Below are 20,297 nucleotides of genomic sequence, written 5' to 3'. Positions count from 1 at the left end.
GTTTATGCTTCTAGAATTGAATAAGTATTCTGCAATGAGATACTATCATTTTATTTGGATCAATAAAATACAGATAAGATATATATAATAAACTATTCAAATTCGATTTTCAGAGTAGGATAGAACTTCTAATCTAAACTTCCGAACAAGCATGTTAACGTTGACATTCAGATTGGCCAAATTTCAAGTGTGCTAAAACAGCTGATCAAAAAGCTTTTCATTATTTGTGTTTATTATTCAAGAATCAAAACATTTATTATAATAATAATCTTATTGTCATTTGGAAGAATAAAAAGTATAAACTCAAACTCTTACATAATTGAACATAATCTTCTAGGTTATTTAGACAAATTAGAATAAAAAATAAAAATACTTGGACAATTTCCTGATATTCAGATTACCTCTGATTTGCTAGAGCTATGACCTTCCTGTTTTGCTTTTGGAAGTGCCTAATAAACAATTATTCTCATATTATATTGTTTATTTTTCTGTGTGGCGAAAAATAACGTTCTCACCATGGGCAAAAATGTTTTTCCGGCCTACGGCCTCGGACTTGAAAACTGATTTCGAGCCGGAAAAGTCTCATTTTCGGCCCTAGGTGCGAAATATACTATTTCAGCCCGGGAACTGACAAAATTTTTTTGAATAGTAGCGCTCATCGAATTTCCATCTAGCTGTTTACCCTGTTGTCAATATTTGCAGTAGCAAAAGTCTTCGGGGTGATTTACAGCATTTAATTTGGATCTTCTTTTAATAATAATAATTAATTCATTGGGCTGCCTGAAAAGCATCGTTAGGTCATGTCAGAGACCCTGAAATTGATCAGTTGCGACCTGAAAACTCTGACACCAGACCTGAGCCAGTCAGGTCACACGATATTATTATTATTCATTAGCATCTAAGTGAATGCAATATCTCGGTAATTTCCATCTGTAGACTTCAGTTCTTCTTTTAATAATTAACAGTTTATTATTGGAGACATATTAACTATGTCTTACCAGAAAAATAAAAACTTAGAGTATCACAATATAATACTCTTAGTTTCTATTATATTCATTGGACTTACATTTGGAATGTTGCGTTATATGAGTTACATTGCGTTACATTTATTAGCGTTATATGAGTGATAAAACTCGAAATTGCAGTATTTTTTCTGTCCCCTAGGGTGAATGAACTAATTCGGCAAGGTGGATTTCTTGATTACTATTGATATAGACTAAAAAATTATGCATTGATTGATATAGACTGATGGAGCATGAGAGTTCAAAGATTATGAAACTTTCATTCGCTTCTTAAACTACGCCAAGAAAGAAAAAGAATAATTCAAAAAGAAAGAAAGAAAGAAAAAGAAAGAATAATTCAAAGATATGCCAAGAAACCGATAGTCAAACCTTAATAACTTTAGATGGAAATAAATTGGAAGTTGCATTTGTTCAAATGCTAATTAATGAATAATTATTATTAAATAAAAATCCCAATTAAATGCTGTAAATCACCCCGAAGACTTCTGCTACTGCAAATATTGACAACAGGGTAAACAGCTAGATGGAAATTCGAGGAAGTCTTTGGGGTGATTTACTGCATTTAATTGGGATTTTTGTTTAAAAATGATTACTCAATAACTTTCCTTGTATTGTATTGTCCCCAATTACTTTAGTATTCATTATCTTTTCAACAAATTTCATTCACACCTACAGAAGAAAACTACTAGATCAGACCACCTTTACTCTCGATTTATATTAATAACAAGAATAATCTTTATAACGATTCAAATTAGACACAGCATAAAGTTTAAAGTTTTAATTAGACATAGCATAAAGTTAAATTAATAACCAGAATAATCTTCATAACGATTCAAATTAGACACTGCATACAATTTCCTATAGCTGAATGCAAAAATTCAAATCAAATAGCTTCTTATTCACAAAACATAATACAAATTTATAAAATTCATTTACACATTTAACAGTGAATACTCTCCACAAAGATAATTATCATTTAACGAAAATCCTAAATAAATACTGCAAATCACCCCGAAGACTTCTGCTACTGCAGACATTGACAACACGGTTAACAGCTAGATGGAAATTCGATGAGAACTACTATCCAAAAATTAGTTGCCAGCCCAGGAATCGAACCCGGTACCTCCCAATTGCCAGTCAGGAATGCTTACCTTTACACCAAACTGACAATCTCTGAATAGCAGCGCTCATTTTATACGAAGCCATAGCGGCCAACCAGTTACATGTAAAATGAGCGCTGCTATCCAGAGATTGTCAGTTTGGTGTAAAGGTAAGCATTCCTGACTGGCAATTGGGAGGTACCGGGTTCGATTCCCGGGCTGGCAACTAATTTTTGGATAGTAGTTCTCATCGAATTTCCATCTAGCTGTTAACCCTGTTGTCAATGTCTGCAGTAGCAGAAGTCTTCGGGGTGATTTGCAGCATTTATTTAGGATTTTCGTTAAATAATAATTATATATTAATTAGCATTTGAATAAATGCATTCTCTATTTAATTCCATCTGTCTCCACAAAGACTTGAGTCTGTGAGTGGAGAGTGAGTTCTTTCAAGTTGATTGAGATTATGTTCTCATGTTTTGTACATATTATAATTAAAACTACTAACATTCATCAGAAAATCAAGAATATAAATTGCACACAATGAAATTACATACTGGTTATTAGTATACACAGACAAATATATAAATAGTAACTGAAGGGCTTGAATATTCAAATATTATGAAAAACTGATTTGTTTCTTAAACTACCTATGCCAAGAAACCGATAGTGCGACTTTCAATATCAGACTTAATAACTTTAGATGAAAATAAATTGGAAGTTTCATTTGTTAAAATGCAAATTAATGAATAATTATTATTAAATGAAAATCCCAATTAAATGCTGTAAATCACCCTGAAGACTTCTGCTACTGCAAATATTGACAACAGGGTAAACAGCTAGAGATGGAAATTCGAGGAAGTCTTCGGGGTGATTTACTGCATTTAATTGGAATTTTTGTTTAATAATGATTACTCAATATCTTTCCTTGTATTGTCCCCAATTACTTTTGGAATAATTATCTTTACAACAAATTTTATTCACACCTACAGAAGAAAACTACTAGATCAGACCACCTTTACTCTCGATTTATATTAATAACAAGAATAATCTTTATAACGATTCAAATTAGACACAGCATAAAGTTTAAAGTTTTAATTAGACACAGCATAAAGTTACATTAATAACCAGAATAATCTTCATAACGATTCAAATTATACACTGCATACAATTTCCTATTGCTGAATGCAAAAATTCAAATCAAATAGCTTTTTATTCACAAAACATAATACAAATTTAAAAAAATCATTTACACATTCGAAAGTGAATACTCTCCACAAAGACTTGAGTCTGTGAGTGGAGAGAGAGTTCTCTAAAGTTGATTGAGATTATGTTCTCATGTTTTGTACATATTATAATTAAAACTACTAACATTCATCAGCAAATGAAGAATATAAATTGCACACAATGAAATTCCCTACTGGTTATTAGTATATACAGACAAATATATAAATAGTAGCTTAAAGGCTATACTACTCATTATAAATGGCAAATTCACCATGAGATCAAGTTCTGAATAAGGAGGCGGATTGAATCAATTGAAAGATACAAAGTTTTAAAGGGTATTGTGTATTCTTTTGAAAATATTTAGATAGTTCCATTGAAATTCAACAGCATGAAGTATATATTTCTTAATGAAATATCTTTCTAGTACTTAGAGTGATCTATTTCAACAAGGAAATTTGATTTAGTAACATGCTGGAGTATTGAAGGGGACAAGTTGCAAAGTTAGCCTCCACACCACACATGGTAAAAACAAGCATGCCAATCTAATTCAATCACTTTCAATTGGAAGGTGTACGTTCAACCCGTTGTAATGTTGGTAGAGAAAACATATTCTCCAATCTTAATTTAGAAGTTATGTATGTCATAAAGATCATAAACGTACATCACAATGGATAAAATCTAATACTAAGTTCCAGCCATACTCATTTTGAGACGTTGCAATATTCTCAGTAATACAAATACAAATTTGAAAAAATATTTATTAAAGAGAAAATTTTAGGCTTGAAACTAGCAGACAATTGCTTACATAGCGTAAACAAGGAGTTTAATTTTTATAACAATAGGCAATGATTATTCAAGGTATTTTAATTGACACCAGACCATTTAAATAATTTTGTTACAACCTCCAGATCAAATTTTGACAAATCAGCACACAATGAATTCAACAAAATAGAAACCATTATTCAATTCAGATCTCCGATTAATAGCCTGGTTCAAATAGTTGAGTTTTTAACGTCGATTCTATGTTTGGATGGTATCATCCTATACATAAACTTTACAAAAGTAACATTAAACCCATTATAACTAGCCTAATTCACCCTGTTGCAAAACTAATTTAAACAAAGAATTAAAAATATATTAGAAAATTCCACACCAATCAACATGCCTCAAACCCAATTATTCATACTTCTTGTAATTGAATAAAAATGTCATCAACTATAGTCTGTTCATCGGGAGAGGTGAAAAAACATAAAGTTTGCGCTTGCGCAAAAGCTGTAAGTATAAAATTAATAACTCATATCAGCTTGAATACTATTTCCACTATTAATAGCTGATATGAGTGATTACTTATAAATATTTACAAAAGCGCAAACTTTATTTAGTATCATGTTTTGTCTCCTTTCGATACACAGACTATAGTATAATATACTGACACAGAATATTAGTGAATAAAGTCTATAATTTTCAAATCTCATTAGATATTAGTTTTTCTTCTCAGTAAAAAAATAGTTTATAACACCAATTTCAATTTTAATCGATACACATTTCCTATGAGTTATCATCGCTATGAAAACGTGTTAATTCATTGACTACGATACAGCTTAGAAATAAATAATAATATGGTAGAGAGTGCCAACGTTTTACAACAGATCACGAGCAAGAAGTAGGTTAAAAATTATCTTATCAGGAAAGAATCGGGAGCATACAGTAGAGTAGTTAATTATACATAAATATAAACCAATAAAATCACTGTGTTCTGCCATTATTTTGAATAGGCTGTACAACGGTAAAAGTTATAAATACTTCTGAAAGAATATTTATGTTAATTGAATACGGAAGATCGTAAAAATGCGTTTAATTGAATATTATTTTGTGTAGAGATGTAGAGAATTTCCGGAAAAAGAAATAAAAACGGAAAAGGAAGAAGATAAAGCATTGAATGATCAACATGTGTATTAAATTAAAAGAATTATTATTTCACAGGTGACCTAAGTTATAGAAAGATTCACATTATAAAAAACTGTTAGTGATAGGACGGCATAGCGGCCAAGTTTCCCTTTCATAGCCTTTTCAAGTAGATAGTGGATAGATTCATGTCATACTGCTAAATTTAATAAAATATTAGTTGTTGATTTTGGTTAATAATGGGAATAGCCAATTTATATTATATTCACCAAGAGAATTTATCATTTTAAAACGGTAATTAATAACTAATATTCAAAATTGCCATAAAATATTCGGATTCTAAAGATGAACCTGAGTGCAAGTTTTAGGTTTATGAAAAAGCTTGAATATTTTAATAAAAAAGCTAAATTAGATTCCGATTGAACGTTGAACCTATAAAATAATATAACTTACTATAACTAGATGGTTTATGGAATATGGGAAATGAATATTTGAATATGTTGCCCAGTAATTTAAAATCCATGGTGGATATTAACTTTTTTAAATTAAGGACTATCTAGTGGGATTGTCGATATACTCTTTTCAGAAATTTGTTAAGTGGTAATAGCTTACTTGTGAGTCATCGACTTTAATACAGTCATTATGCAAATACATGACTAAACTTTTCCATACTCTGGGAAACACAATTCTAACATAATTTGTTTTTGATATTTTTTCTCATATATGTCATATTATAAGACAACTGCTTTTAAATGAACAGGATCGCTGGTAGCTAGCAAATATCTGTCTATTGTGGGAAGGCTAATTTGATATAAGAGGTTAATTTTTAATTGCTATGTGAAATATGATTATCTTTTAACGATTCAAGAAAAATTACAGGAAGGGAAGAGATGTTGAATTTGTTAATTAAATGTATAATTATAGTATTATTACTCATTAATATTTTATATGTCAAGCTATTATGGATTTCTCTATCAAACAGTCAATGAAAAGTTTTATCTTCTAACAGATAAATAAACAGATCTAACTTACCAAGTTAGTTTAAATTGAAATCAAATCTCAAAACAAAACATAATTTTTTCATGGAATGATGAGAGAACTCTACATAAACTTCTAACCACATAACCGGTCTTTCAATTATCATGACTTCAGCTATCATGTAACTATTTCGTAATCAATTACATCGTACCAAACCAGTAAAATCAAAGTAAAAATAAACAATAAACCGCTCAAATTGATAAGGATGTTTCAGATAGTTTTACGATATAGGAATAAAAATAAATTAATAATTAGAAGGGATTAAAATATTAAATTGTCAATGTCACATTGCATTGGGTATCTACTGCCAAAAAAACAACAAAGCTGACAGAAACCGTGCATGAATCTGAAGTTACTGAGATTAAAAACAGATTGTCAATATTTTTATTGATGAAGGAAAGCATGAATTTTATAAGGAATAAAGAATTTATTAATTGGAATAATATTTGGGTGAGTAATAAACTTATAGCAAGAGGCCATGTTGAAAATTAGCCTGTCGCACATACAACGTAAACACTGGCATTCCATTGATAAATGGCTACTTGCTAACCAAAAAAAGCACCATATTTGTTTAGAATAACTGAATAATGTTTGTACTTACTTGTCAGTCTAATTTTCATGGTCCCACTTCTCCTGCTACCGCTTGGATTTGACATTTTCTTCAAACATTGATTATAAACAACGGATTAACTTGGTAAATAATTGGCAGTCATTTGTGATTTCTGATTCTGAAATCAGAATGACCAACCATATGGCTTGCACGATTCGACAAGTTGATGCAAATCTTGGTCAGCTTTTGAACTTGCGAATTGAAATAAATTTTTTCCAATAGAAAAGTTGTATTATTTCCATTTTAAAGGAAAATTAAATTTTCACTTCATTTCAATAGATGATTAAGTGGGAATAACTCTTCTGTAATAAAAGTAAGGCTTCCAGATTAGATTGAAACATCTCAAGTATTTTCTTGTAGAAAATTATTAGTTGACAAATCAACTGAAATTTTTTCGCAATTTCCAATGAGTTTTTATAATAAGTTGAAATTAGAAAGATTCTCAATTTCTAATTATAAAATAATCTGAGATTGTCGTGTTGGCAGCTTGAATTGAATAAAACACATGAGCGTGATCAGATCAGCTGTTGTACTACTTACAGTTTAGAAAAAAATGAATGAAACTTTTTATAATACATTTTTAAAATAAAGCAGGTTCATTTCAATCTCTTAAAAGTGTTCAAAAACTGTAATAATCCTGTCTTGAAATAATGAGTTCAACAATTTTCAAGTTCACACAATTCCAGTTATTGAAAAGCTGTAATAACCTGTAAGTAGAATTCTATTTTGAGGTTAACTGCAACAATCTCAATTTACTAACTCATCAAATGTTTGTATTTATATTTAATTCTCATATTTCTTTATGACTTGTTGAGTAAAAGACTTCCTTACTTGTTCAGTCTTCGCCACAATCAGTGATCGGGGAATTGTCAAGATTCTCATTCAGAATTCAATGTAAATTCTGGTTCAAAAGTTAATGCGGCATACCTAATTTGCTGATTGTAACCAAAAAAATATTGAAATATCAACTCAAACCTTGGTAAATGGAGGAAGAGAAAATATTAAAACGAGATGGTACTGTATCAAATGAAACACCAGTTGCAATATGAGAAACAAATCTTACTTATAGACTATACACATGTCTGTCAATACAGATTTCTGCTCATGAGAAAGCTAAGAAGTTACTTTTAAATTATTTCTTCCACGTCACTCTAAGTAGAGATTCTCTTATAAAACATTAAATTAATGACGATCTAAATGAACTAAGAGAAAATAGTTTAATTTGTTGATTTTTTTCTAGCTGGTCGATTGGACAGTTATCAAAATACAGTCAATACAACAACCAATATGTAAGTCCTGTTCCAACCAAGGAAGGCCAACAACGATTAGAAGAATCTGGTGAGATAAAGCCGCTCAAATATCTGCCAATTAAGGCGGCTTGCACCGATGAACATTCACTGTACAACTATGATCCGGTTGTTAGGTAAGTTTCATTATTACTTTTTACTGTCTATTTTGAAATAAATATTATACAGTAAAATTGATTAAAAAAATAATTTAATGTTTTAGTTTATATCAAATATGATTACTAAATCACTACGATAAAGATACTACGAGAGAGAGAAGAGTTTTTGGGGTCAGGAATTGGAGGCGTGCTGCCATGGATAGAGTAGAATGGAGGCCAAGATCCGCTTTGGATTGTCGAGCCAATGATGACGATGATGATTACTAAATTAATATGAATTCATTAAACTCGTGAGAACAATATATTCATCAACACAAGAATAGTTTAAATTCTGAAGCCGCGTTTACACAAAGTTGTCGGCGTTGCGGCGATTTGTTGCTAATTTCTTGAAAAGCACATCAACATTTTCTCGTCAACTTGTGGAAATCCTTGTTTTCAACAAATTGTTTGTTGCATATCTATATGGGAAACACAAAAAGTTGCCAACAAAACGTTCCCAGCAACTTGTTATCTACTAAAAAAAATTGACAACTTTTTGTTGTAAACTATTTGTGGACAACATATTGTTGACAACTTAGATGTAAATGCAGTTAAAATCCACTCAAAGACCAGAGTTGTCAACTGAGTGTTCAACAAATTGCGGTACTTTGTCAATTTCTTGAAAAGCACTGCAACATTTTGTCGTCAACTTGTGGGGATACTTCTTGTCTCTATCTCTATTTTCAAAAACTGCGAAAGTTGCTAAAAAATTGCATCTACAATTCCACGCCGACTACGCTCTCTGGGAAAAAATTTACTACTTCTGTTGCTCTACGATTGAGAAGAGCAACTTGTTTTCTACGAAATTTGTCGGAAACTCATTGAAGAGAAAACAAAGGTTTTCAATTTTTGCCCAGAAAGTGTAGTCTGCGTAGATTTGTAGAGGGGGAACTTTCTTTGGCAACTTTCTCAGTGTTTTCTACATGAGTGTAAAACAAATATTTTTTGAGTACAAGGATTCCCACAAGTTGACGTCAAAATGTTGCTGAACGTTTTTAATATTGGCAACAACTTGCCGCAATTCTTTGACATCTTATTTGATAACTCTGTCGTAAACGTGTCTTGAGATTGATAACATTTTAGGCTCAACTCAGGTCGAGAAGAGACTCGACTCTAGTGGAGAGCATGTGTTTTCAAATGGTGACGTCGCGGAGACTAGAATCGACTGGTCTGAGTGTCACCATTTGGAAACACATGCTCTCCACTAGAGTCCAGTCTCTTCTCGACCTGAGTCGCGTAAGTGTGAGTTGAGCCTTAAAGAAAGGAATGAACTATCATGGACGTTTTATCGAACTTCGATCAAGTGACAACCAATTGCATTTTTCATGTTCCAGGAAGTTTCAAAATTATTTGATGAGGAAAGGTAATAAAGATCTTTCTCGTTCACTCCTCGATAAGGTAAATAATATTTATGATTATATATTTTTCTTATAAAATAATTTGAATGTTGTGAAGAAAATATATGTTATATTATGTCCTTTCAATGGGAATCATAAATCAGTACAAGTAGGATCACTGTTATAAAAATTTCTCCAATTTTCAATTTATATTTCACAAATTCATCATTCAAATTTCAAGAAATGAATCAGTGCTCTCAAGCCAGAATATGATTAAAAATTATGTTCTGCCTTCAGTACATAGTAAATTGGTGTGAAGAGTTTTTAATGTGTTAATAATTCAGTAATTCCATCAAAACAGGCATTTGAAAATGTGAAAAGACTGCAACTGGCACGTTATCACAAGGAAACAGATCCAGAAGAAAAGGAAAAGATTATAACTGATCCTCTCAAGATTCTACATTTGGCTGTTGAAAACTGTAAGCCTCTCCTGGTTCTCATCTCAGTAAAACGAGGAGGAGCCTATTATCAGGTTTGTGGAATTCAACTTTTACTTTACTTTACTTCTGTTGTCTTCGCAGCAGTCTGCTGACCGGGGAATTGTCATTGTCCCTTGAACGGGGTTTTCCACGGCACTAGCCGCTATCTGAGTTGGGTGTATGTATTCTCCTCGATATATTCTGCAACGGTGTAACAAGGCCGGTCCATTAGGTACCTCTTCAAACCCTTTGCTAGCGCGTTGTTGTTTTCTAGTAGTTTTAGACTATCTGGGAGCAAGTTGAACAGGTATGCCCCTTCATAAGACTTTCATATAAACGGATTGCCAATATTGTCATGATCACTAGTAGATTGTAGAAAGAATCTTATTTTTTAGTACATTGTACGAGTTTACACTAGTTGTCAACTGTTTTCAACAAATTGTGGCAATTTTTTGAAATGCAAAGCAACATTTTGTCGTCAACTTGTAAAAATCTTTGTTTCACACTAAGTGCGGTGAACACTGAAAAAGTTGCCAACAAAATGTTCCCAGCAACTTGTTTTCCACAGAAAAGTTTTTTCCCTAAGAAATTTGAATCGAGGTATTTCGTCCTTGATCATTCAGTGACTAAGATTTTCCAGATTTTTTTATTTTTAAAATTATATTCAGGGGACTAAATATTATTCTTGAATAAATACATTATATATAGTGAGGTCCACGTTATAATGGGAGTATTTGATCAACTTTGGTGTTGCTATCCTTTTCTATCATTCGACAAAGCAGATAGCGCTTTCCTCTTCTAGCTCCGCAACGTTTCCAGATCGTTTTTCAACAATCGTTTTTTTGATGTTTACTAGAGTATAATAAATTATTGTGGATTTAAGTGAAATTTTTATATTTTTGGTGATTGTGAAGGAAGATTTTTGATTGGATTTGTATTTTGAAATTGATTAATCTGATAAATTCAAAATTTTAGACTAGTAGATAAATTTTTTTGGACTGAAAATAATGTGTGAATTAAGTTATCAATTTCACATAACCTCTAGACTGTGTATTCCAAATTAAGGTTTAAAGCAGTTTTGGGCGAATGCCTGTTGTTTTTACCTGGATTGTATTTGTAAATAAATAAATAAATAAATAAACAATGCAGAAATAGTATTAGCCTAACCAACAAAATATTATTTAAATATATATTTTCTTGACGAATAGAATATAACTGATTATTTTAAACAAGAATGAACATTTAATATTTCATCAGATATAGCGGTATCAGCAGTCATCTATAGAAGGCAGTGGCAAGGCAGAGAATCGGCGACGCTGTTCTCCTATCTTTTTCTACTGCCATTATAACTTGGGCATCACTATAGATATGGATGCATCTCACTATAGTGAGGTCCACGTTATAATGGCAGTGGATAAAGATAGAAGAATAGCGATGCCGATTCTCTGCATTAATTAATTATATTTCTAAACTGTCAAACACATAATTGGCATCGTTGTGGACCTAGAAAAGGATAGTAACACCGGCTTTGTCGAATGATAGACAAGGATAGCAAAACCAAAGTTGATCAAATACTGTCATTATAACGTGGACCTCACTATAGCAAGGCTACAAAACCTACACTATAATGGAAAAATCCATCTGTTAAAAAGCATCATTGCCTTCAATTCTATGAATGTATTTTGGTGAATAAATTGAATAGAATTACATGAGAGTATTAATTTTGTAGGTTCCAATGCCAATAACTGAAACGACGGCAAGGTTTTACTCAATGAACTGGCTGATAGAGGCTGGAAGCGACAAGGCCAGAACAAGTCGGTGGACTGATCGAATGGCGATTGAACTCATTGATGCATCCGAAAATAAGGTACCCATAATTTTTTTGTTATCTATTACTCAATTTAGTAGTCTATTAATGTATCCGAAAATAAGGTACGCATAATTAATATACAGAGTAATCCACGAAAGGTTAAGCAACCAAAGACCATAGATTCTACATGAAATTTGCAACAAAAAATGTCCAGTAAAATTTTCTTATATCGACCTCAGTTTGCGAGGTCTATCGATTTTTCGCTACTTTTGAAAACCGTCAATAACTGTGATACTTACTAGTAGTTCTGTGAACAGTAGACCTCTCGCAGTATTCTCATCCACAAGTACCTGATTGAAACTATAGACCTTATGGAAATACAGCAATAGACTGGCTTCTCCACACATCTGTGTAATCACTTGTCAGCTGATTTATGATGAATAAAATTCTATAGTCTGATTTTTACTTCAATATTGGCGTATGAAGGAGGCTCCTTTTTCCTTTTATATTATCCTTGAAATGCAAAATTTCCAAAAACCTTGTATATACGTCGACGCGCAATTAAAAAAGGAGCATACCTGTCAAATTTCATGAAAATCTATTTTCGCGTTTCGCCGTAAATGCGCAACATAAAAACATATAAACATTTAAACATTAAGAGAAATATCAAACCGTCGACTTGAATCTTAGACCTCACTTCGCTCGGTCAATCAGTCACAATCTGATTCCAAGAATATGGTCGGATAGATGGAGAAATTTCCAATAAGATTCTTATGATTCCTTAAAACTGTTTGTTTTGAACTCGACGAATGTACTTTCTTCAAATTTGAGTGCTCATAAAAAGTTCAAAAACGTGTAACAAAGGAGCAAATTATAAAATCTTATCGGAAATTTCTCTCTCTTTCCAACCATATTCTTAGAGTTAGATTTTGACTGATAGTTTTCTAGTTATAGACGTTTTTCCAAAATATCGAAAATCTATATATTTCGAAAACTAAGGTCGATATGAGGAACTTTACTGGACATATTTTGTTGCAAATTTCATGTAGAATCTTTGGTCTTCGGCTGTTGGATTTTTTGTGGGACTAATCTCACTCAGTCCACACGAGCGAGTATGAAAGGTCCCATTAGAGATCATGGGAATAATAATTATTTTCACTGTACCGGACACGTTAGCTGATCATGATAAGTGAGATTCCAGCTTTGTAGTGTCATACATAGTAGACTACACATAAATACAAGCAACATTTAACTACAATTTTTTGTGCATGCTATTAATTTTAAAATGTATTTGGTTGATTTCAGGGACGAGTTATCAAGAGAAAACAAGATCTTCATAAACAGTGCGAAGCGAACCGAGCTTACGCCCATTACAGATGGGGATAGTTATTTCTTAGATTAATGATTGAGTACTAATTAACAGCTTTATAAATAAATGATTATACTTAAAATTCCAATTTGTTTCTTTTCAAACGCTCTTTAGAGAGACCAAAAAACTAATTTTCATAGTGAGGTCCACATTATAATGGCAGTGGAGGATGATCAGCGTTGCCCTTAGACTATATTTCTCAATAATTAAATAAGCCTAATGAATTTTCATAATTGAGATTAAATTAATCGATATCTTTTGTTAATCAATTCTATTTTTAAATTGTTGAAAAACGATCAGACAACTTTGCAAAGTTAGAAAAGGATAGCGCTATCTGCTTTGTCGAATGATAGACAAGGATGGCGACACCAATGTTGATCGAATACTGCCATCATAACGTGGACCTCACTATAGTTATTGTGTCAAAACTTATTAATGTGGAGTGGCAATTGGATCTTGAAACATTTTTCAAATACATTACAATAATAATTGTGTTCAACAGTTATTCACCAATTTTTACTAGGAGGTCTCTTTGAAGAGGACAGAATAAATTTCAATCTAATGCAATTTTTGTATAGTTGGCTTCAATCAAGGTACTTGTCTCGACATACTGCCATAGAGAAACAATAGCGTAAGTAGATATCCCATGGTATAGGGCGTTTATGTCGTAACTTTTACTGTTATCTGAAGCCGATTACTGTCGATTATTACTGTTTTGACCGGGTAAGAGTGTATGAATGGCACAATATGAGTGACTACCAGCGTCACACAGCTTCACGGGAAAGAACTACGTGGACTATCGGCTTGAGATAACAGTAAAAGTTGCGACATAAACTCCCTATACCATGGGACATCTACTTACGCTATTGTTTCTCTATGATACTGCTGAGAAGCAAGAAATTTGATGTTTTTTATAACATTTGCCTAGAAATAATAAAATCCACAAACCAAACTCAAAGTGGTTCCCTCTGTTTCACAGAAGATTTATTGTAAAATAGATACAAATGATATCAACATACTAACTTAGTCAAATCTCTCAAGAAAATTCAAGTTTCATCAAGATACTTTCTTCTAGTACCATTGTAATACTAATTTAATTACTATCACTATGAAATAATACCGATAAAGACGATTTTATATCTAATAGAAATACTGAATGAAAAAGACTAGGAAATTGTCAAAAACCACAGATTTATTGATACTTAGAAAGACCGGTTTCAAAGAAAAGGCTTAGAAAGACAATGGTGTAATAACCGAAACCGGTCTTTCTAAGTATCAATAAATCTGTGGTTTTTGACAATTTCTTAGTCTTTTTCATTCAATATGAATTCAAATAATTACCACAATATCAACTTCTCAACTACACAAAAAGGGAAATAGAAATACAGAATGTCCATAAATACAAATAGTCTCACTAATCAATATTAGAACACTGTTGGGACTATTTTAAATTATTTATGAAGGCACTTGTTGGTTCTAGCAGTAGAAATGTATAATCAGAAAGTTTTAAATTATTATTTAACTTAAATTATACTTTATTACTTTCAACTTTTATTCAAATTATTATTATTTAAATATTATTTAATAATAAAATTGTGTTGCGTGTCATAAGTCTATCAGTTGATAGAAAAGTGTAAAAAGAAGGATTTTTAGAGATGAAAATAAAAGGTAATTTGTCGATAGATGAGACTACCAATGTAGTAAGTACATGGAATAACATGAATATTACTTTAGGTATCTAATAGTTTTAACAATTTTTTGACTAGCATGAATACTTGATGTACGATGTATGAAAGTTGATGTGCGACTTTAAAATCGTTCAAACTTGACAAAAGTTATTACTTTTTTAAAAGAAATGTTAATGTTCATTTGAAACGCGAAATGAGAAGAATTTTCACACTAAGGCTCAACTCACACTTACGCGACTCAGGTCGAGAAGAGACTCGACTCTAGTCGAGAGCATGTGTTTTCAAATGGTGACGTCGCGGAGGACTAGAATCGACTGGTCTGAGTGTCACCATTTGAAAACATAAGCTCTCGACTAGAGTCGAGTCTCTTCTCGACCTGAGTCGCGTAAGTGTGAGTTGAGCCTTACTGATTGTAGCCGACACTTGGAATTGTCTTCCGATTGGTCAATCCTCAGCAACAGCTGATTATCAGCCAATCTGAGGATAATAAGGGCTGAGACACACGAGTCGTTTTTCCAGACGAGTCGGCACGACAGGACAGGAAGCTCTCCGATTACCCTTCTGTAACAACGCCTCATGTGTCTTGGCCCTTATTCTGAGTGTCTGCCGACAATTGGTAAGTGTGAAAACGGGGATTGAGGATAATCCTGCACAGCTCAATAATTGTCAAAGTTGAGAAGTCTAACTAGAAAACGCGCAAAAGAAATTATATCAAATCAAGGTTGACTAAAGAAAATAATTTATCATGCTAAATCTAACTAAATTGAATAATACCTAATGTAAGTAATAAGTTTAATAAGTTAATACACTAATAAATAATAATTCATTATTGTGATGATGGAACTTGAAATAGGACTGAAAGTTTGATCTGAAGGAACACTTAAAACTAGAATTCAGTAGAGAAAGGCTAGGCACACACCAGTTAGTCAAGACAAGACAAGACACGTTTAGTCACAATACTTCACATAGTTGCTTATGAAGACATGTCTAATTGCAATGACTAATCGGTGTGTGTTGCTTCATAAGCAACAATGTGAAGTTTTGTGACTAATCGTGACTAGTCTTGTCTTGACTAACTGGTGTGTGCCCACCCTAAGGCTGGTCACACACCGATTAGTCAAGACAAGACTAGTCACGTTTAGTCACAATACTTCACATTGCTGCTTATGACGCAACACACACTGATTAGTCATTGCAATTAGACATGTCTTCATAAGCAACTATGTAAAGTATTGTGACTAAACGTGACTAGTCTTGTCTTGACTAATCGGTGTGTGACCAGCCTTAGGTACTAAAGGATTTTAAAGCAGTTAGGTACCTATTTAGCACGGAGAAAACATATAGTGAGATCCACGTTATAAAGTCAACACTTGATCAAAATTTATTAGTTTGCTATCCTTGTCTGTCATTAGACACAGCAGATAGCTCCACCCTTTTCCACCTCCTGTTGCCAAATCGTTTGTTGCCTACGAAGAAACACCATGAACTACTAAAATATCTATTGACAAATAAAATATATTTGAGATAGAGTTGATAATTTTCAATAAGAATCAGCAGTCAATATTCGATCAGACATACCGGCATAACTTGAGCCATACAATTAATATAGAAGGCGATAGTAACAGAAAATCGGCAACCGTGTAATCTTATTATTTCCACTAACTTCATACCATGAATCTCACTATATAGTGAGGTCCACATTATAATGGCAGTGTAGAAGAATAGGAGAACAGCGTTGCCGAATCTCTGTCTTGCCACTGCCTTCTGTAGAGGATAGCTGATACCGGCATAAATCTGATGTAATATTAACTGTTCATCCTTGTTTAAAATAATCAATTTTATTCTATTTGTCAAGAAAATATATTTTTCAATGAATTCTCATAATTATTGAGATTGAATACTTTGTTTAATATATTTCTACATTGTTAAAAACGGAACTGGCAACGTTGCGGAGGTAGAAAAGGAAGGATATCCCTATCTGCTTTGTCGAATGGAAGACAACTATAGAAACACTAACATTAATCAATTAATCAAATACTGCCATTATAACGTGGATCTCAATATAGGTACTATTTTTTTATTCTTATTCTATGGTATTAGTCATAGGAACATTGGCAAATGGTCCAACATGGAAGTCATGATGGTTGTAAAAGTTTGGTTTGCTATCCTTGTCTGTCGTCAGACCAATAATAGCTATCTATAACAGATAGTTCAATCCTAGCTATCTATATGAGATAGCTCTATCCTCAGCTATCTATCGTATATTAGATAGCTCTATCCTTAGCTACAGTACTCGTCCCGTAGCTTTGCCTTCGGGACTTTGAAACTGCATATAGGCAAGGTATGGTTCGCGGGGTAATATCCACGGCTTTGCAAAAACATCAGGCTTCAGAGACCCTAGATCCCTTGATTGAGGAAGCTCCCTAAACACAGAGAGCTTCATGAATGAGAGAGTTGCAACGTATCACCAACAATGGAAAGGACATGTTGAACGAATGTCAGCTGATATCCTGTGTTGTGCTAAAAGGGACGTAACTCCAAAAAGCTCCTTGTGTATCTTTTCGGATGCAACACGTTGCTTTTGAGAAGATATAGAAGAGTATCTATTGTTTATGGAAAGATACATTAAAGCTCCTATAGCGAGGTCCACGTTATAATGGCAGTGGATAAAGATAGAAAGAATAGCGATGCCGATTCTCTTCATTAATTAATTATATTTCTACACTATCAAAAACATAATTGGCATCGTTTTGGACCTAGAAAAGGATAGTACCACCGGCTTTGTCGAATGATAGACAAGGATAGCAAAACCAAAGTTGATCAAATACTGTCATTATAACGTGGACCTCACTATAGAGTATTTTTCCGGATGCAACACGTTGCTTTTGAGAAGATATAGAAGAGTATCTATTGTTTATGGAAAGATACATTAAAGCTCCTATAGCGAGGTCCACGTTATAATGGCAGTGGATAAAGATAGAAAGAATAGCGATGCCGATTCTCTTCATTAATTAATTATATTTCTACACTATCAAAAACATAATTGGCATCGTTTTGGACCTAGAAAAGGATAGTACCACCGGCTTTGTCGAATGATAGACAAGGATAGCAAAACCAAAGTTGATCAAATACTGTCATTATAACGTGGACCTCACTATAGAGTATTTTTCCGGATGCAACACGTTGCTTTCGAGAAGATACAAAAGAGCATCTGTTGCTTTTGAGAAGATACAAAAGAGCATCTGTTGCTTTAGCCTGTGTTGTGCTGAAAGGACGTAAATCCAAAAAGCTCCTTGTGATTTTTTCGGATGCAACACGTAGCTTTTGAGAAGATATAGAAGAGAATCTGTTGTTTATGGAAAAATACTTTAAAGCACCTTGTGTATCTTCTCGGATGCAACACGTTGCTTTTGAGAAGATACAGAAGAGCATCTGTTGCTGACGGGAAGTTACATTAAACCTTGTGTATCTTTTCGGATGCAACACGTTGTGAAGATACAAATGAGCATCTGTTGCTTACGAAAAGATACATTGAAGCTCCTTGTGTATCTTTTCGGATGCAACACGTTGTGAAGATACAAAAGAGCACCTGTTGCTTACGGAAAGATACATTAAAGCACCTTGTGTATCTTCTCGGATGCAACACGTTGTGAAGATACAAATGAGCATCTGTTGCTTACGGAAAGATACATTAAAGCTCCTTGTGTATCTTTCCGGATGCAACACGTTGCTTTTGAGAAGATACAAAAGAGCATCTGTTGCTTATGGAAAGATACATTTTAAAAAATTTTTATGTTTTTGAACGGGTAGTATTGTAGTCTAGTGGCCCTCCACTAGGCAAAGCAACAGGATCCGGATTTACTGAATTACGCACATTTTTAGAATATCTCAATAACCATTGAAGATTATGAACTTAAGATGTTGGTTCAAAATTACAGATATATCAGACTTTTAAATCGTTGACATTGATTCAAGAAGATTCCAGTCTTGAATGTGTCTTTGCCAGGAGCTCTAGGGTGTTCAACAAAATGTTCGATACAAAAGAGCATCTGTTGCTTAGGGAAAGATACATTTTCAAAAAAATTGAGTTTGTAACGGGTAGTATTGTAGTTTAGTGGCCCTCCGCCGATAGGCAAAGCAACAGGATCCGGACTGTACTGAATAGGGTGTTCAACAAAATGTTCGATGTTTTTGAACGGGTAGTACTTTGGACTAGTAACCCTCCGCCGATAGGCAAAGCTACAGGACCCGGATTGTATCTACAGCAGATAGCTGTATCACAGAATAAATACAGAATGGAAAGTACCTGTATCTACTAATGCATTTTACATGACACCAAGACCACGTCACGTGACTGCGCCATCTTGTTAGAAATTAAAATTACCGCTACTATTACAATGCTAGACTTTCTTTCAAGATTTTTGATCTTGACATTTTGTTAGGATTGAGATTTGAGATTTTGGCGTTAGGATACTAGCCGACTTTCCATCCTGTATAATACCGGGTGATTCAAAAATGACTTTACAACTTTGAATATTCATATAAATCTTATTAAACAATGTAATATTACATTTTTCTCGATTAAAATCGAATCTTCAATTTGAAGATTAGAACCAGGTACAGAGCTGGTTTTGGTGTTGTTTTGAAGGAAAACACTTCAAGTTTTTTTACCTTAAACAAAAGATGCTCTATGTGACTTCCGTTGGTTATCCTGCAGCCATCACATCAATAGTCTATTTCTTCCCAGATTCGCACTAGCATTCCAGGTGTAACTTGCTCAACATCCTTGATCTAAGTTCAGGTAGAGTGGCTGACACCATATCTTTTATGAAACCCCAAGCGTTAGGTCTGTGTTAGGTCTGGGGAACGAGGGGATCATGCAATGGGGCATTACGGCAAATCCACTGATTTGGAAAGCGGTCATTAAGAAAATCCCGGACGTCAGTCAGATAGTATGGTGGTGCGCCATCTTGCATAAAGAAAACATTTCGTTCTCGGTCATCCTGTGGTATCAAAACTTTTTGCAACATACCAAGGTACAGTATGCCATTTTTCAAACCAAAACACACAGCTATAGTGCGGTCCACGTTATAATGGCAGTGGATAAAGATAAAAGAATAGCGATGCCGATTCTCTGCATTAATTAATTTTATTTCTACACTGTCAAAAACATACTTGGCATCGTTGTGGACCTGGAAAAGGATAGTACCACCGGATTTGTCGAATGATAGACAAGAATAGCAAAACCAAAGTTGATCAAATACTGTCATT

At 33.2% G+C, this 20,297-nt stretch overlaps 2 protein-coding genes across 2 annotated transcripts in view; one reads left to right on the top strand and one right to left on the bottom strand.

Moving 5' to 3' along the window:
- Window positions 1-7,046, bottom strand: part of LOC111064465 (E3 ubiquitin-protein ligase SMURF2) — a 55,141-nt gene extending 48,095 nt beyond the window's left edge. The window contains exon 1 of the mRNA XM_039433806.1: window positions 6,891-7,046. Coding sequence (XP_039289740.1) covers window positions 6,891-6,945 — 55 coding nt within the window. The 5' untranslated portion in view covers window positions 6,946-7,046. The remainder of the gene's footprint in view (window positions 1-6,890) is intronic.
- A 190-nt stretch (window positions 7,047-7,236) lies between these two features.
- LOC111064247 (28S ribosomal protein S7, mitochondrial) lies at window positions 7,237-13,415 on the top strand. The gene is made up of 6 exons (XM_022351954.2): window positions 7,237-7,608; window positions 8,140-8,322; window positions 9,678-9,741; window positions 10,042-10,212; window positions 11,889-12,026; window positions 13,275-13,415. The coding sequence occupies exons 1-6, from the start codon at window positions 7,550-7,552 to the stop codon at window positions 13,353-13,355; spliced, it is 696 nt and encodes a 231-aa protein (XP_022207646.1). The 5' UTR covers window positions 7,237-7,549; the 3' UTR covers window positions 13,356-13,415.
- The last annotated feature ends 6,882 nt before the right edge of the window (window positions 13,416-20,297 follow it).

The sequence above is a fragment of the Nilaparvata lugens genome, chromosome 8 (genome assembly GCF_014356525.2).
Source record: "Nilaparvata lugens isolate BPH chromosome 8, ASM1435652v1, whole genome shotgun sequence".
NCBI lineage: Eukaryota > Metazoa > Arthropoda > Insecta > Hemiptera > Delphacidae > Nilaparvata > Nilaparvata lugens.
Note: the sequence above shows the minus strand (reverse complement) of the source record. Positions and strands in the feature narration are given on the sequence as shown.